The 17,797-nt window shown below is 37.4% G+C and overlaps 2 protein-coding genes across 3 annotated transcripts; one reads left to right on the forward strand and one right to left on the reverse strand.

Moving 5' to 3' along the window:
* Positions 1–2,888: 2,888 nt before the first annotated feature.
* Positions 2,889–9,609, reverse strand: LOC128239160 (uncharacterized). Its single transcript, XM_052955661.1, has 6 exons — positions 9,454–9,609; positions 9,012–9,161; positions 7,021–7,209; positions 4,818–5,216; positions 4,564–4,686; positions 2,889–4,002 (listed from the first exon to the last, which is right to left on the reverse strand). The coding sequence occupies exons 1-6, from the start codon at positions 9,494–9,496 to the stop codon at positions 3,833–3,835; spliced, it is 1,074 nt and encodes a 357-aa protein (XP_052811621.1). The 5' UTR covers positions 9,497–9,609; the 3' UTR covers positions 2,889–3,832.
* Positions 9,610–9,618: 9 nt separating this feature from the next.
* Positions 9,619–15,445, forward strand: LOC128239161 (uncharacterized). 2 transcript variants are annotated; one of them, XM_052955662.1, is made up of 5 exons: positions 9,619–9,801; positions 10,800–11,168; positions 12,340–12,813; positions 13,575–13,685; positions 14,415–15,445. In XM_052955662.1, the coding sequence occupies exons 1-5, from the start codon at positions 9,756–9,758 to the stop codon at positions 14,480–14,482; spliced, it is 1,068 nt and encodes a 355-aa protein (XP_052811622.1). In that variant the 5' UTR covers positions 9,619–9,755; the 3' UTR covers positions 14,483–15,445. The 2 variants fall into 2 exon arrangements, with proteins under 2 accessions (XP_052811622.1, XP_052811623.1); XM_052955663.1 differs by lacking the exon at positions 9,619–9,801 and adding an exon at positions 9,850–9,909.
* Positions 15,446–17,797: the final 2,352 nt, after the last annotated feature.

Raw genomic sequence — 17,797 nt, forward strand, 5'->3', positions numbered from 1 at the left:
GGGACAGGGTGCTACAGAAAGGGGACAGGGTGCTACAGAAAGGGGACAGGGTGCTACAGAAAGGGGACAGGGTGCTACAGAAAGGGGACAGGGTGCTACAGAAAAGGGACAGGGTGCTGCAGGAAAGGGACAGGGTGCTACAGAAAGGGGACAGGGTGCTACAGAAAGGGGACAGGGTGCTACAGAAAAGGGACAGGGTGCTGCAGAAAAGGGACAGGGTGCTACAGAAAAGGGACAGGGTGCTGCAGAAAAGGGACAGGGTGCTACAGAAAAGGGACAGGGTGCTACAGAAAAGGGACAGGGTGCTACAGAAAAGGGACATGGTGCTACAGAAAAGGGAAAGGGTGCTGAGGGACAGAAGGGCACATTGTATCGGGCAGTAAATAATAAAAGCATTATGAATTTCATAGAAAATGTTAGAAATTGTGCTTTTTGGAAGTAGTATAAGGTTTCAATCATGAAGTTTTTTGGATTTCATAATCACATTTCAAGTTAAAAAAAAACAAACACAAAAGAAAAATTTGATAATCATAAGCATTTAATTCTTTAAAGGGGCTGTGTCACAGATGATAAAATAGCGAAAAACAATTGTCTAAAAAATTTTCGTATTTTTTCATTATTATTTTTTACTGGGTATGTCTACCAGGTAGAATTTATTCCTTATGCGTGATTGGCTAGTCGGTGTTATCACGTGATATAACCGAGGTAGGGGTATAGCTTAATTATGTCACCCTATTAGAATAAGCTCAGTAAGACGCTGGACTTCAATTTTGGCGACGTGGGTTCGAACCCGGTCTCCGACACAATTTTTTGTTTACATTTTGGTACTTTTTTACAATTATGATATCAAAGCGTAACACATTCTATAAGATAATTGTCCTGAGATTCGTTACAGAAAAAAAACATTTTTGGTGCCGATCTTGACACAGTCCCTTTAAAGGCATTCTGGTCTCCATAAGGTCAGAAGGGTGCTTCCAATGAAAGACAGGGTGCAGCACCCTTCCATAACCTTAAAACCCTAGTAATGCACAGGTACCAAGCGCTCCCAATACTGACCAGGAGCGACTCCAGCATTTGGCATTGGAGGGATGCAACTTTGATCTGTTCACTTGGAGAATATATTTGATGGAGGGGTTGTGGTGTGGCAGGTGCGCACCCCCTTATCCGCTATCTATAGCGTCAGAGGGGGCACACATGTGGATGTTTGACCCCTCCCCACAAACTACTGTTCACTTGGATACATATTTTCATGAAGGGTGGGGGTGGCAGATAAGCACCCCCCCCCCCCCCCCCCAGTCGCTATGTATAGCGCAACTGTGGATATTCGACCCTTCCCAGAGACAACTGTTCACTTGAAGAAATGATTTGGGGGAGTATTATATGTGCGAAACCCCTTAATCCACTTGTAGTAGTATACACACTACTTTATTTATATAACAGCGGTCGCCGAATGCGTGTCATAATGTCGCCGAATGCGTGTATTGACGCCGACCATTTGGTTCCCCGAACATCAGCATACTGAATTAAGAGCTCATAGGGCCCTGCCCACATCCAATGACTGCAGAACGCGACCGTTTGTTCTATAACGACTTAAGGTTATTTAAGTACCAATATGGTCACGAGTCGAGCTAAAAGTGGCAGTCATTTTGATAATATCTTTATATGAGCTCATTTGACAATTAAAAAATCGGGTTGATGATTTGCCATGTTGCGAACATATAGTTTAGTTTAAACTTACTTGTTTTTTTAACGATTGTGAAACAAGTTATTACAACATTATATTAACCACTCTCATTGGCACGATGTTACGCACGAGTGTGATCTTCTGTTGTGGGAGAAACTGAAGTACCCGAAGGACACCCCCTTGTCCAGCTTGGTGACCACAAACCAAACTCACATGCGGTCAGGTAGGGAATCAAACCCGGGTTGCCTTGGTGAAGAGCGAGTGTGCTAGCCAGACAACCTGAATATGGAATTCGTTTGACAATGACAGCATGCATTCAAACATACAATGTGCGTAATGTAGTAAGTCCCATCATTTGAGTGAATCATTTTTTAGCTCTGTTTTCCCGGTTATTGTAGCTTTGGTGTCCCGGTGGCGGCCGCGCTTTTGTGCAAAAATCACCTTGGCCATAACCCAGCATTCATTCAAATGAAACTTGGTACATATGCTGCTATATAAAGACGCTACGCCCATGTATAGAAAGTTGCGTCACTATAATTAATACTTATTGCGTTATCCCTCTTATTGGACTGAAAAATCACAACAATACAAACGAAAAGGGTGGGGTGTTCTAGTGGTATAGATGCACCTCTTTCAAACCAAGAGGTTGTGGGTTTGACCCTCACCAGGGATACTTTCTCATGGCCTGTCAATAATGACACCAGTACTGGTATCAGCCCAGGAAACGGACTCCAGAGTGGTTTTATAAGCTATCAGCTTTCGTCACTATCGATCTTAAAGCTGCACCCTCTCAGATATGCCATTTTTACAACTTTTTATTTTTTGTCTTGGAAAGAGTATTTTTTTTGCGTAAATAGCTGCAAACCAATGACATAAGAATGCTGACAAAAGATCAGATCGTAGATTTTCATATTTTCGTTCGAAAATTAATGTTTTGTGGCTTATACCGTTACTAACTGTTTGAGAAAAATGCATAAAACATCAATTTTTGAACTTAGAAATAAAAATCTGCGATTTTATTGTCATCAGTCTTATATATCTGGTTTCCATGGATTTTCGCAATTTTTTTTTAAAAAGTTGTCAAAGCGTTCAATCTGTGGGAGTGCAGCTTTAAAGACATCAGTATAAACTAAAACAAACGAAGATTGGCGTTCGCTCCGTGGCGTTTTTGTTTAGTTATTGTTTTTATATACCCGCACCAGAGTGTTTGTGTAATTGTAACATTACAGCTTAAAAGTTTGATCAATTCAACATGTAAAACTTAGCGCCGTGTTTCTTTCTAATCAATGTTTAGTGAGCATGCCAGAACGGCAATTTCATATCAAAGACTCGCTTTTCTTAGGGTTGTACCCGTGGTAAAGCTATGCTTAAAAACCAAGCTGAGACAACTCTAACGAACCTCTTTTTTGTGAATGTCAAGAAATCTCCCTGTCGTCATAAACAAACGATGTCGACTCAGAATTGGTGTTATTGGCTGTTATCAGAAAGATTGCGAAACACTACTTGTACGTGTACGTGTGGACTACTTTTTGTGAACAACGTCATCATGTTATATGTACACTGTACAAGATTAGAATGACACACGATCGCACGAGGAAAGTTATTTTTGCGAGTATCACCGAGTCTACAGGTTAGTGTCTGAACATAATTTCGCAAACGACTTAAAAACGACTTTAAAACTAAACAGCAAATTTTACGTGTAGCTACATTCACTCTCACATGTCATGTTTCTCACAGCATTCTCCGCATTCGGAACATCTCGGCCACTTTCCATCGAAGCAACCTCGGCTGTATAAGGACGGTTTACAATGTCAGAAATCTTTACATTTAACTACGCTACAAGCAGATCGCGTAGTTATTTCAGTTTAGCGGTTAAACTTAATGACTTTGCTTTTCGGAATCTTATTATTTATGCAATAATACACTTTACGCAACCAATTTAAACTTAGTAATACATTATACACTTTAGAATACTACACTTAGTTTAAACTTTTATTCAAATTTTACAAACTTCTCCCGTTGTTGTACCGGCATGCATCTGAGGCTGTTTTCGATGGAAAACCGCCGAGGAGTACCGAATGAAATCTCCGTAACCAGAGCGCATTCGAATGGCAGCGGTATCCGACGGTGCTGTTGGAACAGACAGAGTTAATTCGAGCCCTTCCTCTTCTTTCTACTCTTTCCTTTCCCCTTTCTTCCTTTGCGAGCCCCAATACATTTCTTCCTTGCTTCTACATCCTTGATTTTCTTACATTTCGGCTTCTTCGGCCCTCGACATTTCCCGTTCTTTTTCCTCTTGCATGTTACTGGATTGGGCCCTGCAAGAAACAAGGGGTAAGACAACTTTACACGGTAGTTGCTCATCATAATACCGGTATTTCAACAAGCTTGGTTGTTCATTGGTTCAAGACCAACAAGGGAAACGTCCTTTTGGCCTCAACGAGAACACAAGAACAGATACTGCAATTTTGACCACATTTGCTTCTGTAATCAGGGGCGGTAAAAGGATTAGAAGTTAGAGGGGGCGTATCTTTTTTACTTGTGCCCATTTCTATGAACCGTAAATTGTAAAAAGTAAATTGGTTAAAATGATGGCAGGCGGGCTGTGGGGTATTCCCAAGAACATTATTGTTTAACAAGAAAGAAATTGTGCAATTTGGGCGTATTTGATATTTTTTCTTCTCCTATATTGAAATAAAAAGAACTTGGAAGATTTTACTTTTCTTAGCCTTGACCTCAAAACGTTAATGAATCTGAGCCCCGTAATGTTTCTCATGTTGAATGTGCTATTCTTATAATCATTTTGATAGATGAACATTGTTAATTAATATAATTGACAAAGAGACTATCCATATAGGAGGAAAACACTTTCGGCGTACCTACGACAGGCGGCTGAGTTGGCGGCTGGGTCGTGGCGGGGAGGAGCTCAAGAACGCCCTTGGAAAGTAGCTCATCACAGACGTCGTTGTTCTGGGGTCCACTGTCATCGCCCAGTTTATAAACTGTGAACACATACGCTTAGGTCAGATGGTTAATAATGATCATACCAAAATCGATACAAAATACTGACATTTTAGTTTCAAAATCAATTACAACAAAAAAGTTTAATTTCAATATCGCAAGTAGTTCGTACATTTGAAGCAGATGACAAAGCCGGATCCGCCATTAGAATCCACACTGACATTGAAATCAAACCGGAAGCTAGAGTCCCAATCCTCGCCGATCGTCAGCGCGGTACCCGGAGCTGCGTTCACGAGGGAGCGGCGCTCCTTGGAGTTTGTACCTATTACCATGACGCTGTCATGCTCACCCACGTCCATATGGTGAACGGTCACATGGAGACGGTGACCGCTGAGGAGCGGCAGTTCCAGTGAGCAGTTCCTCTCTGTGCTCTCATATGACCAGGGGAATGAAGTGTGGCTCCGGATGAGACCCTCACTTCGAGCGTAGGTTGCGCTGCTGGAAGTGCGATGCGGATTTCCGTCCGTATCAGCGCAGATGTTAAGAAGTCGGCTCTCACTGTTCCCGCTATCTGCGATAATTCCGAAAAAAAATATTATTATACTTTTTTATTTGCGATTTAATGCTGCACTCTCACAGATTGAACATTTTGACAACTTTTTTATTTTTTGTCTTGGAACGAGGCAATTTTTTTCGAAAATCCATGGAAACTAGTTATATAAGACTGCTGACAAAAAATAAGATCGCAGATTTTATATTGAAGTTCAAAAATTTATGTTTTATACATTTTTCTTAAACCGTTAGTAACGGTTTAAGCCATAACACATTAATTTTCGAACGGAAATATGAAAATATGCGATCTGATCTTTTGACAGCAATCTTTTAACATTGGTTTGCAGATATTTACGCAAAAATTTGCTCTTTCCGAGACAAAAAATAAAAAAGTTGTAAAAACGGTATATCTGTGAGAGTGCAGCTTTATAGTGACTCGCTCACGGTTTGTAAAATGCGCATTTTTAATTACGAAATAACGTGTGGCAAATTATAAGGAGTGTTAAAACAAAAATACCAAAAGCTGAAACCCATCAGCAAATGTTCATATTTGCTCAAATATCGTCTTTGAAGAGCACAAATTTCATTAGCGTTTATAATGCGATTGAAAAATAATTACGACTGTGGTGTTGCCGTGACGGTGATTGGTTGATTTACATTATCACGTGATGTTATCAATGTATCCTTAACAGGTCAACAAACCCACAACTTTTGATAAGGTACCGGCGGCAAGGTGGACTAGTCGGCTGTTTGCATTTTTTTCTTGACTTTACCGGCATTTGTTCGAACCCAACTAAAACCAAAATACTTTTTTATGTTATAACTGTATTTTTTTCTGCAATTTCGATATTAAAGAGTAAATAATGATAAAATAAGTGTGTTCAGAGACAATACCGGTCAAAACTTATATTTGGCCCCAAAACATGAGCGAGTCACTTTAAGAGATCCCAAGACCAATTTAGCTGATAGTCCTTTTACCATAATGTGATGCAACAACTTTAATACCTGGTGACCTCACACAAATTTGGTGTTATTCAAAACGAATTGCTTGCTGATAACTAGAATGTACAATAAATGGCGGAAAGTCGATTTAAGATCAAGTTGTTGCACATTGTATCTTTCGTCTTCGTTTTAACTAAAATCGGACGTGAAATTGCATAATTTGCAAGAAAGCTTCTTATATATTATATTATTATCATTATTATTATAATTATTATTATTATCATTATAATTATAATAATAATAATTATTATTATTATTATTATTATTATTATTATTATTATTATTATTATTATTATTATTATTCTCTGCCCATGAAACCGCAATCGGAACAACTCGGCCATTATCCAACATAATTGACTATTGTCTATCTCGTTCCGAAGCTTGCCGAAGAGGGCCGAGTGAATAACTTTTTCGAGCCACCAGGCCCCAAGTTATCGAAATGATCTCATGCACAACAGGCTGTAGAATCTTATTTCACTTAAGCCAAATCACTTTAACTTGATTTCACATAATAAGAAAACACGTTACTGTGATTATCATCAAGACAACCAATAACTCTTAAGATTGAGAATATTAAACAAATTACTCCAAAATAAAAAGTATGTGTTGTACTTGATCTGTTATATTAAAGGACTAATTTAAAAGATTGTTCGAGAAATTGGGACTTGTCATCCAAAATTCGCAAAATTGTATATCGGATGCCTAAAAATACATAGCAGGTTTATGCTATCAATACATATAAATATATCATGGTCATGATTAATGCATACTTTATCTCGAAATCAGTTAACTAAAATGATATTGCTTAAACACTATTTTACCATTCGGAGAGTCCTTATGATTAAAGCAGGAGTAGCCACTGATTTCTACGAATCCTGGGCGCCGGGCTATACACTTGCTGAACTCCGACGTCTTGACGATGACGTCAACCGGAAATTCAACGTCACATTGATCTTGCCAGTAGCACTGGTGTTGTGCAACCATTAGAGTCGACGTCAGACCAAGGCAAACTGGATAACAAAACAAGAGCTTGTTAAAGCTGGCCTGTCACTGATTGAACGTTTTGACAACTTTTTTTTATTTTTTGTCTTGGAACGAGCCAATTTTTACGAACATCCATGGAAACCAGTTATATAAGACTGCTGACAACAAAATTAAATCGCAGATTTTTATATTTAAGTTCAAAAATTGATGTTTAATGCATTTTTCTCAAACCGTTAGTAACGGTTTAAGCCATAAAACATTAATTTTCAAACAGAATCTACGATCTGTTTTTGTCAGCAATCTTATATCATTGGTTTGCAGCTATTTACGCAAATATTTGCTCTTTCCAAGACAAAAAAATAAAAAAAGTTGTAAAAATGGTAAATCTGTGAGAATGCAGCTTTAACGGACTCGTTCACCATTTATATGGACAGACATCGAGAACAACAATTTTGTGAGAAATGTGAATTAAATAGTTGGAATAAGACCAAAGTCGTTGTCATATGACCTGTAAACAATTTCTTGACATTTGACCTAGACTATTATTTGTTTTCTTCAGATTTATCAAAGGGGTTTATCTTTCCAACGATTTAGCATAACATATAAAACTATGAATTATTGCAGTTTAACAAAGTCAGAAAAATCTCGAAGTGCCTAAAAATCTGGCATTTCGATATTTTCTGACATTGTTTAAATAAACTGCAGCAACTCAAGGCTATGTTATGGTAGATCGTTGATATGAGTGACCCCTTTGATAAATCTGTATTTTTTTTTAAATATTTTAGGTTAAATTTCACTTCATTTTGTACAGGTCATATGACATATGTGAAAAGGTTTGTCGAAGTGTTTAAAGAAACTAAACTCTCAATCAAACTCTGGTAAAAGACCGAAGACGGGGCTCCGTAAGCGGCGTAGACTCCGCTATGTTTCATTTAAAAGGGTGAAGAAATAGGAAAGTTATATTTGTTTATTCATTCGAAGCAAAATGTTGCCTTCCGACGTAGCATTTATGACGTAATTTATCACGTGATATACACACACCGTATATTGTTACTGAATGAAAGTGTGTCTTCTTCTTCTATGTAACAACGAACACACACTGCACGTTCAAACAAGATCTCTAAACAAGAGCTGTCAGTAGACAGCGCGCTCGACTATTCTCAGTGATTGACAATATAAAATAATATCCATCCTGGAGGATATTGTTAAAGAGTAGTTAATAACTTGATTCACGTGCAAGTAGCACTCCAGTACCATAAACAGCTTCACTTACATACGTACAACGATGGCTTGATTTCTGAAATTTGGTTTTATTTGATAAAAATAACAAAGATGGAAAAATAAGAAATGAGAACTGACTGTAAATGAGTCTCTTAAGGGGATAATTATGTCAAAATGCTTGATACAGTTACCTCCTCCTGTACACAGGTTCGGATCATGAAGGTGAACAAGTGTGCCAAGTTTCAAAGCCAGATGTCAATGGACTTTGAAAATAGTTGAGGTGGTACGCAAACTTTAACATAAGTGGTTACGCTGACGCCGACGCCGACGCTCGGGTGACTAGGATAGCTCTCCTTATTCTTTGAATAGTCGAGCTAAAAATGTGACATGCTATATTATGCAAAAAAACGTTAATTAATGCTCTCGAAAAATGAATGATTTTCGTCACAAATTATGTTTACATTTGTAATTGACTATACTGACTTCTTTTTCAGTTATTTCAGTCTATAAAGCTGACTTTATCTTATATAATATACGCATGCAGCTTATTGTCAAGAAAGGTTCACCAAAACATCGGTGAGCTTTCACAAATGCTTAAAAACACAACCTTTTTCAAAACAGGAGCCGACACCGGAAGTGAGCTGCACGTTTGTAATGTAGCCATAAGGACAGCGGAGGCGGTAGCCGCCAGCATCCCCATGGTCCAGGCAGCCAGAGTAGGTCTGTCCTACCGATGTGACGCCCCGGACGCGGGCAACTGCACGTGCATCAGAATGATTTTGTGAGTAATTTATTTTAATTTTAATTTAGTATGTAGAATCTATGTTGCAAATTAAAACCCATGTAATTTTCTTATTTTATATCTTAATTTTTATCATGTTATAGCAACAGTATTTAAGAAGAAAAAATTCAACACTTGAAATTGATTCAGTTGCTGTTGAATATTCAAAATGCGTGTTTATCAATCACTCACAAATTGCTATGAGCACTATCGCACGTTAATTTATACAGTAAACATAAACATTGTATATATTACGTCAGATAATTACCAAAAACGTTAAAAAATATCCAAAACACAGTGATCGTTTCCATACTTCTAAAACCAAGATTCCAGTAAATAAACAAAATGTTCTGAAACTAAAATGTTTAAAGAATCAGCCTAGCACGTAGATAACAAATCTAAGAAATTGGGCCAAGGTTGATAAAGTTAGCCTGCAGTGAAATTAAATTAGCAGAAATCTGCAGAAACACAGGCCCAGACACGGATTCGTAATATAAAGATTTTGTGGAATAATACAGACGGAATCTTTTTGATCATGGTGCTACTGGCTACTGCTTGGAAATATAAATTATGGATTTATTAGTTAAAATATTAAATATATGTTTCTGCGTGTCAAGTAAGTACTGAACGAACGTTTTTAAATGCTTTTAAATTCTAGAAGGTTTGGAAATATAAATTATGTTTTTATTAGTTAAAATATTAAATATATGTTTCTGCGTGTCAAGTAAGTATTGTACGAACGTTTCTGATGCTTTTCAATCCAGTATGCTTGGAAATATAAATCATGGATTTATTAGTTAAAATATTAAATAAGTGTTTCTGCGTGTCAAGTATCGGATAAACGTTTCTGATGCTTTTTTAAAAAAAAGTAGATATTATGTAAAATGAAATAAAAATAAATAAATTATTTTTCTAAAATTGACAAGTTTTAATAAATTCAGTGCGATTTGGTCACATGATTATATACATATGAAACATCATGTGATATTTTTTTCGTTTTATGTATTTGCCTTATTCTTGATTCGAATCGTGATATATGAGGGTTGTCCGGAAAGTTTTCGTAGTTGTATATCACGTGCTACATGTATGCCGTGAGATTCCCATGGGCTCCCAGGGCTTTGGCCTATAATGTGCCAGTAGTTTGCCAGTATATGTCTCATGTGACCATGTTCATTCGGAACTCCTCGGCCATTTTCCATCGAAAACAACCTCGGATATATGCCGTTACATCAGAAAAAAATAGTTCGTAAACTTTTAAATAATAGTATTAATTAATTGTAGTGATTTGACGTGTATTGTGAATTACTGACTCTAAATTTATTGCCATTGAAGTGTACAATTGCATAAATAATTATGATTCCCAAGAGTAAAGTTATTAAGTTTAACTGCTAAATTGCAATTACTACGCGGTCTTCGTGCAGTGTAGTGAAATGTAAAGATTTCTGACATTGTAAACCGTCTCTATACATCTGAGGATGTTTTCAATGGAAAATGGTCGAGGAGTTCCGAATAGGCCATGGCAAATCGAACCTATGTCGAGACCGGTTTAAGGTCGTCAGCGGCATAATGGATATTTTCAGTCATACATTCGGGAATAATTATCTTTTGTTTCAGTATTTGTGCAAGAAGTGTTAACGGTTCAATGTAACTCGACCAAAGGAACTACAGACTTGTTCAATGCAAAAATCCGCTCGTGCAATCCATCGGAGATCGATGACGGGATTCACGTGAATGTCACGTGCCCCAACGAGCACGTGATCGCGGATCTGGAAGTGACTTCCGGTATTTTCAATGACAAATGCACGGGAAAAACGAAAGACTTAATAGTTGCAGTTAACAACTGTTATTGGAACAATTCATGTTCTCTGGCACTCCCAAAGACGAAAATGATCACGTGCGAATCGGAAGCAGACACGTGTCTGTGTTTCATGCAGAACCCGGATTTTCTGGTTGTGACACGCGCTAAATGCGTTAAACAGAGTTGTGAGTGACTGTTAATTGCTTGGTTTAAGGGCCTTCCACAGTGCAAAAGTGGGTGGGGATGGTTTTTTTCGACAATATAAATAGTTTTAGTGTCAAATGCTCCAGTCTAACAATACATCATGTAGTTTCTTGATGATATAATTTCATATAAAGGTAAAATGTTTTAAAATATTACACCAAATTATCTTCCTGAGGTGGTATTCAATAAACAACTTAAGTAAATCTTATTGTCGTACATTATTGACTTCATTCACACTATTGGTCAGTTATTAATAACAAGTAATCCGATTGGCTACATCGCTCTTAGATCTAATTAAGACCAACATCGGATTCCAGGTTACAGAAATGCACATATCTTTCTTAAACAATATGAAGCAATCTCCACACAGACCCATGGCATTATTGATAAGGTAACAAAGCAGGGGCGAATCCAGGATTTGAAGTTATAGGGGGCGTAGCTTAAGGGCGTAGCCTTTTGACTTGCGCCCCTCCCTCAGAACTGAAATTTTATTTGTTTTAAAGTGTTTGGAGGCGGGGGTGTACTTTTTTTAAATCAATAAATTGTCCGAAATTATGTATTTAGGCGTATTTTGTCTCCTTTAATCAATTAAAAAAAAAACTTGCACAATTTTAGGTGAGTGTAGAGGGGGGGGGGGATTTGATAATTTTTTCCTGCAAAATTTTCTCAACTCTTTTCTTAATCTACACATGTTTCAAATATTGTGTGCATCACGCTTACTTTATATTGAACCTAAAACTTAATTTAAATATGAAACATGTTATGTTCTGTGTAAGGCCCTTAAAAACATAGAACTTTACTTAACATTAATTTCGCACCCTGACTCAAACCTTTGCGGAAAAGATATTAAAATAAGGGCAAAATATGATCCTTTATAGTAATATACTATCACGTCCTGTAACATGTTATAAGCTAGAAAGGATTGCATGGTTGTCGTGATTAACTTACATTGTGCTGATTTTTTAGAACTGTTCATGACACTTATTCACCTTTAACAGTTAACAACGACCTCATTAATCACATTATTAACTTCAAGTAAGTTCTCAATATAGGGCCAATTATCATGGTTCCAGAGTAGTACTTAAACATCGGCTTGAGTTTATGTTTCGATATTCATGTAAACATAGTGTATAAAATTATATTTCTTCGCAGACATTAAAGACTTTCGTTGCCGTGGTCCAAAACCCCGGCCTCCGAAGAAAGAAGGCCTCCTACGAAGCACGCGGCGTCTGAAGAAAGGGGGCCTCCGACGAAGCAAGCGGCGTCTGAAGAAAGAGGGCCTCCGACGAAGCAAGCGGCGTCCGAAGAAACCGAAAGAAACCCTGCAGAAAGTGGGCCTCCTCCGAAGTCATGAGACCTTCCCCTGGTTTTACCGGAAGTCGAATAGCATCCTGCGGTGCAAACAGCGCATGCGCAGAGAAAACAACCTCGTTCTAGATTGGAAGGTGAACGATATATGTGAAATCGACGGACTCAATGTGAAAACTGGAAAAGTGAGAACGGAAATTTTTGACAGCAACCAATCTGTGATAACGAAGGGCAAGAAAACAATTGGTATTACGTTTAGAAGAAGTCAGAAGGATGACGTCGATTCTGGGTGCGGAGGCTTCCTCATGTGCTATATAGGTAGTTGCTTTACACTATCAACTCTGGTTCAATTTAGAATATTTTAAATGCAGACACTACGTGCACACCTTGACCCTGAACACAGGGGCCCCACATGCAATGCCATGAAAGTCTAGATCTTCTGTCATACCAAATTTGGTCAAAATATGTCAACCCTAACTTAAGTTATTCAGTTCCAAACTTTTTTTAACTACAATGACCTTGACCTTGATACTCGGGGCCCAAGCACACACGGCTTATTTAATTTGGTGGCCGAAAAAGGGGTCTCTTCCCTGACGTGTAGATTAGCTTTAAATCTTTCGCTCACGTACAGAAATCACAGAGGAACTCCTGACTTTCAGATTGGGGGTAAACACCATAATTTAGAGGAAATGCTCTTTAAGGAAATCTTCTATATCACTAGCGAATTAGAGAGAGGGGGGGGGTCAGCCGGTGCGCGATCCCTCTAAAATCTGCTTAGTTTACCTTTAGATTTAATATGGAAAAAACAGTAATAACATACGATTAAATTGCACCAGTTCTGATTACAAATTGTTAACACTTGCATGAGGGAGTAACCCCCAACCCCCATGCAAACAGTTTATGCCATATACATTCGATTCTGAGTGAGTGGCGTATGTCAAAGGGTTGCACCCATAAGTAACGCCCCTTCTAACGCCAATTCCTGGAACCGTCCCTGTATATTGTTTGTTAAAACCAATGTATGGTAGTACATTACACCTATTTTCAAACGAACGTAATTTATCTTTAATGCTCTACAGATATAAAGCAGAACGTATCGGGCTACGTCAATCGAACAAAATGGGCGTGTGATGACATCATGGATAAGAACGCGACGATCGAGATATCGACACGAGACGGGGATAAGCGGGGTAAGTAGGCCCATTCAATTGGTTTTACAGACATTGCAAGAGAAACGAAATTACAGATTCCCTACGTCTGAATGAGTCAGTTACTTGATGAGCCCGATGACCTCTTGATGCACTCTTACTCCCAAATAAGATTCACCACAATAAATGATATTGTTTTAATTAATACTCCAAAAAGGATGAATAAATATCGAAAACAATGGTTCATATGAAGGATACCGAGTTTAATTTGGAAGATATGTGCATAAAAAAGGGTATTTATACCTTATGATACTAAAGAAAACCGAAATAAATATTTTAGCATTCACCAATCATTTAATATTTTTGCGCTTTCTACTATTAGAAACACGGTTACAATCTTGTTATCAGTTACTAATATATTCCATATTAAATGCATTATTTAGTAAGTAGTTAAAGGTTTATCAGTCAAAATTGGTGTTTGTAATACATGTGTATGTATTGATTTTGAAAAAGAGTGTCACTTTATAATACAGGGTATGTTTGACATGGAAGCCCATTATTGCCAATCGAACAAACTTAAAAAAGGAAATAATGCGGATATGTCGGAAAGTTCCAGTTAGATAATCGAAATTTCGGGATTTTAAGTCGATATTAAACATGCATCCATACTTTTGTTCAATCGGCTCTAATGCGCATCCATTGTCTTACTTTATTGTAAATCTACAAAAGAATAATTCATATAACCATCTGCCCGTAACGTTTTTGTTTCAGTGAGGTACAGCCAGATCTGCCCGAGTGACGTAGCGACCATCGACTGCTGCCCACAATTATGTGAATGACGTCAATGAAGTGTTCTTTCTTTTGACGTTCATCTATAGTGCTTTGTGATATAAACTTGATACTGCTTGGTCTTCGAGCAATTCTGATTAAATTTATGTATGCAACTGCAAATCCGAATGACAGGTTGTACATTAAAGGGACTAGACACCAGCTTATCACATCGCTTATGACACATGTATCTTTCAAAGTTTTTGCGTATTTTTCCACTGCGGAATTTACTGGGTCTGTCTACGACGTAAATACCAAGGAATTTGAAAAACTATTGCGGTATAATTATTTGTACTAATCACGTGACTTTCACATGCTAACTATACGCGCTCTAAACTGAAAAAAACATTTATTGCTATTTTTTAAACGTATTGAAGCTGCGCTCTTACAGATTGAACGTTTTGACAACTTTTTTTCTTCTTGGAACGAGCCATTGTATATGAAAATCCAAGGAAACAAGTTAAATACGACAGCTGACAAAAAGTAGATCGCAGATTTTTATATTTAAATTCAAAAAATGATATTTTATGCATTTTTCTTAAACCGTTAGTATCGGTTTAAGCCATAAAACATTAATGTTCGTAAGGAAATATGAACATCTGCAATCTGATCTATTGTCAGCTGTCTCATATCATTGGCTTGCAGATAATTACGCAAAAAGTTGCTCTATCCAAGACAAAAAAAAGTTGTAAAAATGGTATATCTGTGAGAGTGCAGCTTTAAGACAGCGACAAAATACTATTTTAAATCATGTAAAATGATTTATTATCGGCACCATTCAAGCTCATAATGACATTACTAGGCTTATTTTGTGGAAATACGGTATTTGCCGATTTCGGGACAATCTGGTGTCAAGCCCCTTTAAAAATAAAAACATGGGCTTTTTGGGAAAGGTAATAACCTTGGCTCATGCATGGATATGGGGTTATTCTTTACAGTTGCCTGTTATTTGGTAATATATTCAGAAAGTTGAACGTTTTGTACTTCGTTTTATGACTCTTCAGTGAAATAAGATTCAAATATGTATACGTTGTCTCAAATATTTCAATGCGGTAAATAATGATAAAATAATCTACAATTTGCGATAAGGTTACATTTACATTTATCAAAGCCCTGTCCCCCTTTATCTGGACCAAACTCGCAATATTCGTGATATATTATTATCATCAGTATAGTGTAAATTTAACTTTGCAAACTTGAGTGTTATATCCCGTTTATGTGATCATGGACACGCCAGAAACTGTGGAAAAACTCGACGACGTCCTTAGATCTAAAGGTAAGTGTACTCAGCAAATCATTGATTCTTTTTGGTGATATTTCATTCTTAGTAAATATCTATAATAATACTGTTAAAACCATAAAGGTATTTGTTTAGGGATACTATTCCACGAGCGGATCCAGGAGGGGGAGGGGGGACTGCACCCTAAAATAGTCCAAGTATCCTTTTTATTTCAATAAAGGAGAACTAAGGTAATAACATACTCCCAATATGCACCACTTTGGACTAGAAAATGTCCAGAGGGAGTACTCGCAATCCCCAGGCCAACACTTTATACCAACAAAATTTCACATTCTGATGGGGGGGGGGGGGCGCAAGTCAAAATGTTACGCACCTAAGTTACCCATTCCCTTCTAATGTCAAATCCTGGATCCGCCCCTATATCCACACAGTGACTGATTAGTTGAGTTGAGAACGAGGAACCCTAGCATTTGAAGTATTTAACCCACAAGTACTTGCACTTTGGTTGCCTGTTGACCCATATTATTTTGATATCATTTGGAATTATTTATACGTAGTAAAATAATGTGTGAATATTATATACCGAAATTGATATTATGGACCAGATTGTTTGGTCTTCGAAGATGGCAAAGTAAGACATATTCATGTTCGATTTCAGTTTAAATAAAGAGCTAAAATACAAAATGCAATGACTACAGTCGAACCCCGTTGGCTCGAATTCGTTTGACTCGAATTCCTCCGGCATTGGCTCGAACTAGATGTAAAAGACCGATTTCTTAAAACTGAAGGTAAACAATCCAACTTATCTCGAATTTCCCGAGGCTCGATGTATTTTCCCCGGTCCCTGGGAGTTCGAGCCAACGAGTTTCGACTGTATATATAAACGGCGCTTTTTGCAATTTATTTTGCATATAAGTACTTAACTAGCAATACCCTTGTACATAATTCCACTATTGTATATAGTCACAAGGCCTCAAAACTGAACACTTTGGTCGTTGGAGCTTTGACTTGTGGATAGGATATTATATTATTAACATTATGATGCAACACTTTTAAAGCATGCATAAGTAATTAAACAAAAAATACATTATTCGTTAACACATTCACTGACGGTCAAGGTCGCTTTGCAGAAAGATCTCTTAGAATCATACCAAATTTAATAATTTGCCTAACAAGTTTGTTTGTTCGGTGAGTTGGGAGGTGCGAATTCAGCATCTGAAAACAAGAGTATTATTTGCTGAATGATTTCACTATGTTTCAGTGAAAATATACGTGGACGACATTATCAACAATGCAGTGAAGAAAGTCCAAGAGGAAGCCAATAAAGATTCGATGGGTAAGATTATAGTATATCTAGTAATACTAGCGGATCCGGTGGAGGGGCGCACCCGGCGACCCCCTTAAATTGTCCAAGTTTTAGTTCAATATAGGTGAAAAAAGTAATAAAATACACCCAAAATGCACCATTTAGGACTAGAAATTGTAAAAATAGTTTTGGGGGATTACCCCCAAGAATCCTTCCAACACTTTAAAGCAAATAAAATTCATTTCTGAAGGAAGGACGCAAGTCAAAAGGTCACGCCCCTCAGTTACGCCACCCTAAAATGTCAAATCCAGGACCAGCCCCTGCAAATTGTGCCATACGTAAGAACATGGCTAAAAGTATCAAGTTATTTAACCATCTCTGACGGAGACCGTCATCTGTGGGTAGGAATAAATGGGTAACATGAGATAGTTTCACAAATCTGACTGATACTGCAATCTGTGGAGAACAATTCGGGGCTGTATTGATCTTGGAGCTGTTGATTTAGTAACATAAATGTATTTTGACTTTCTTTATACAAAGTGTTAAATTAGCTGATATTAGCAATACTTTAATATAAGTAATATAAGTTTATGTATTTTGTTTTAGAAATTGACGGTGTCGGTAAAGTAACAAATACAAGGCAATGAAGTATTACAAAACGGAACGAATATTACAGTGAAGCTGAATGGGGACAGTCCTATCAAATGGCCATGAAAAGCGAATAAACGCGTTGTGAAATGACTATTAGTGATGTGTAAAAGTACATCAAACATGAAATAA

The sequence above is a fragment of the Mya arenaria genome, chromosome 6 (genome assembly GCF_026914265.1).
Source record: "Mya arenaria isolate MELC-2E11 chromosome 6, ASM2691426v1".
Lineage (NCBI taxonomy): Eukaryota > Metazoa > Mollusca > Bivalvia > Myida > Myidae > Mya > Mya arenaria.

Excerpts from the sequence above, each read along its gene's own strand:
- LOC128239160 (XM_052955661.1), bottom strand. The coding sequence starts at position 9,496 with ATGGAAACGATCACTGTGTTTTGGATATTTTTTAACGTTTTTG. Across the intron at positions 7,210-9,011 it reads CGGCTCCTGTTTTGAAAAAG|TTTGCCTTGGTCTGACGTCG; the intron begins GTTGTGTTTTTA and ends TTTGTTATCCAG. Across the intron at positions 5,217-7,020 it reads TCATAAGGACTCTCCGAATG|ATAGCGGGAACAGTGAGAGC; the intron begins GTAAAATAGTGT and ends GAATTATCGCAG.
- LOC128239161 (XM_052955662.1), top strand. The coding sequence starts at position 9,756 with ATGGATTTATTAGTTAAAATATTAAATATATGTTTCTGCGTGTCAA. Across the intron at positions 12,814-13,574 it reads CTTCCTCATGTGCTATATAG|ATATAAAGCAGAACGTATCG; the intron begins GTAGTTGCTTTA and ends AATGCTCTACAG. Across the intron at positions 13,686-14,414 it reads ACGAGACGGGGATAAGCGGG|TGAGGTACAGCCAGATCTGC; the intron begins GTAAGTAGGCCC and ends TTTTTGTTTCAG.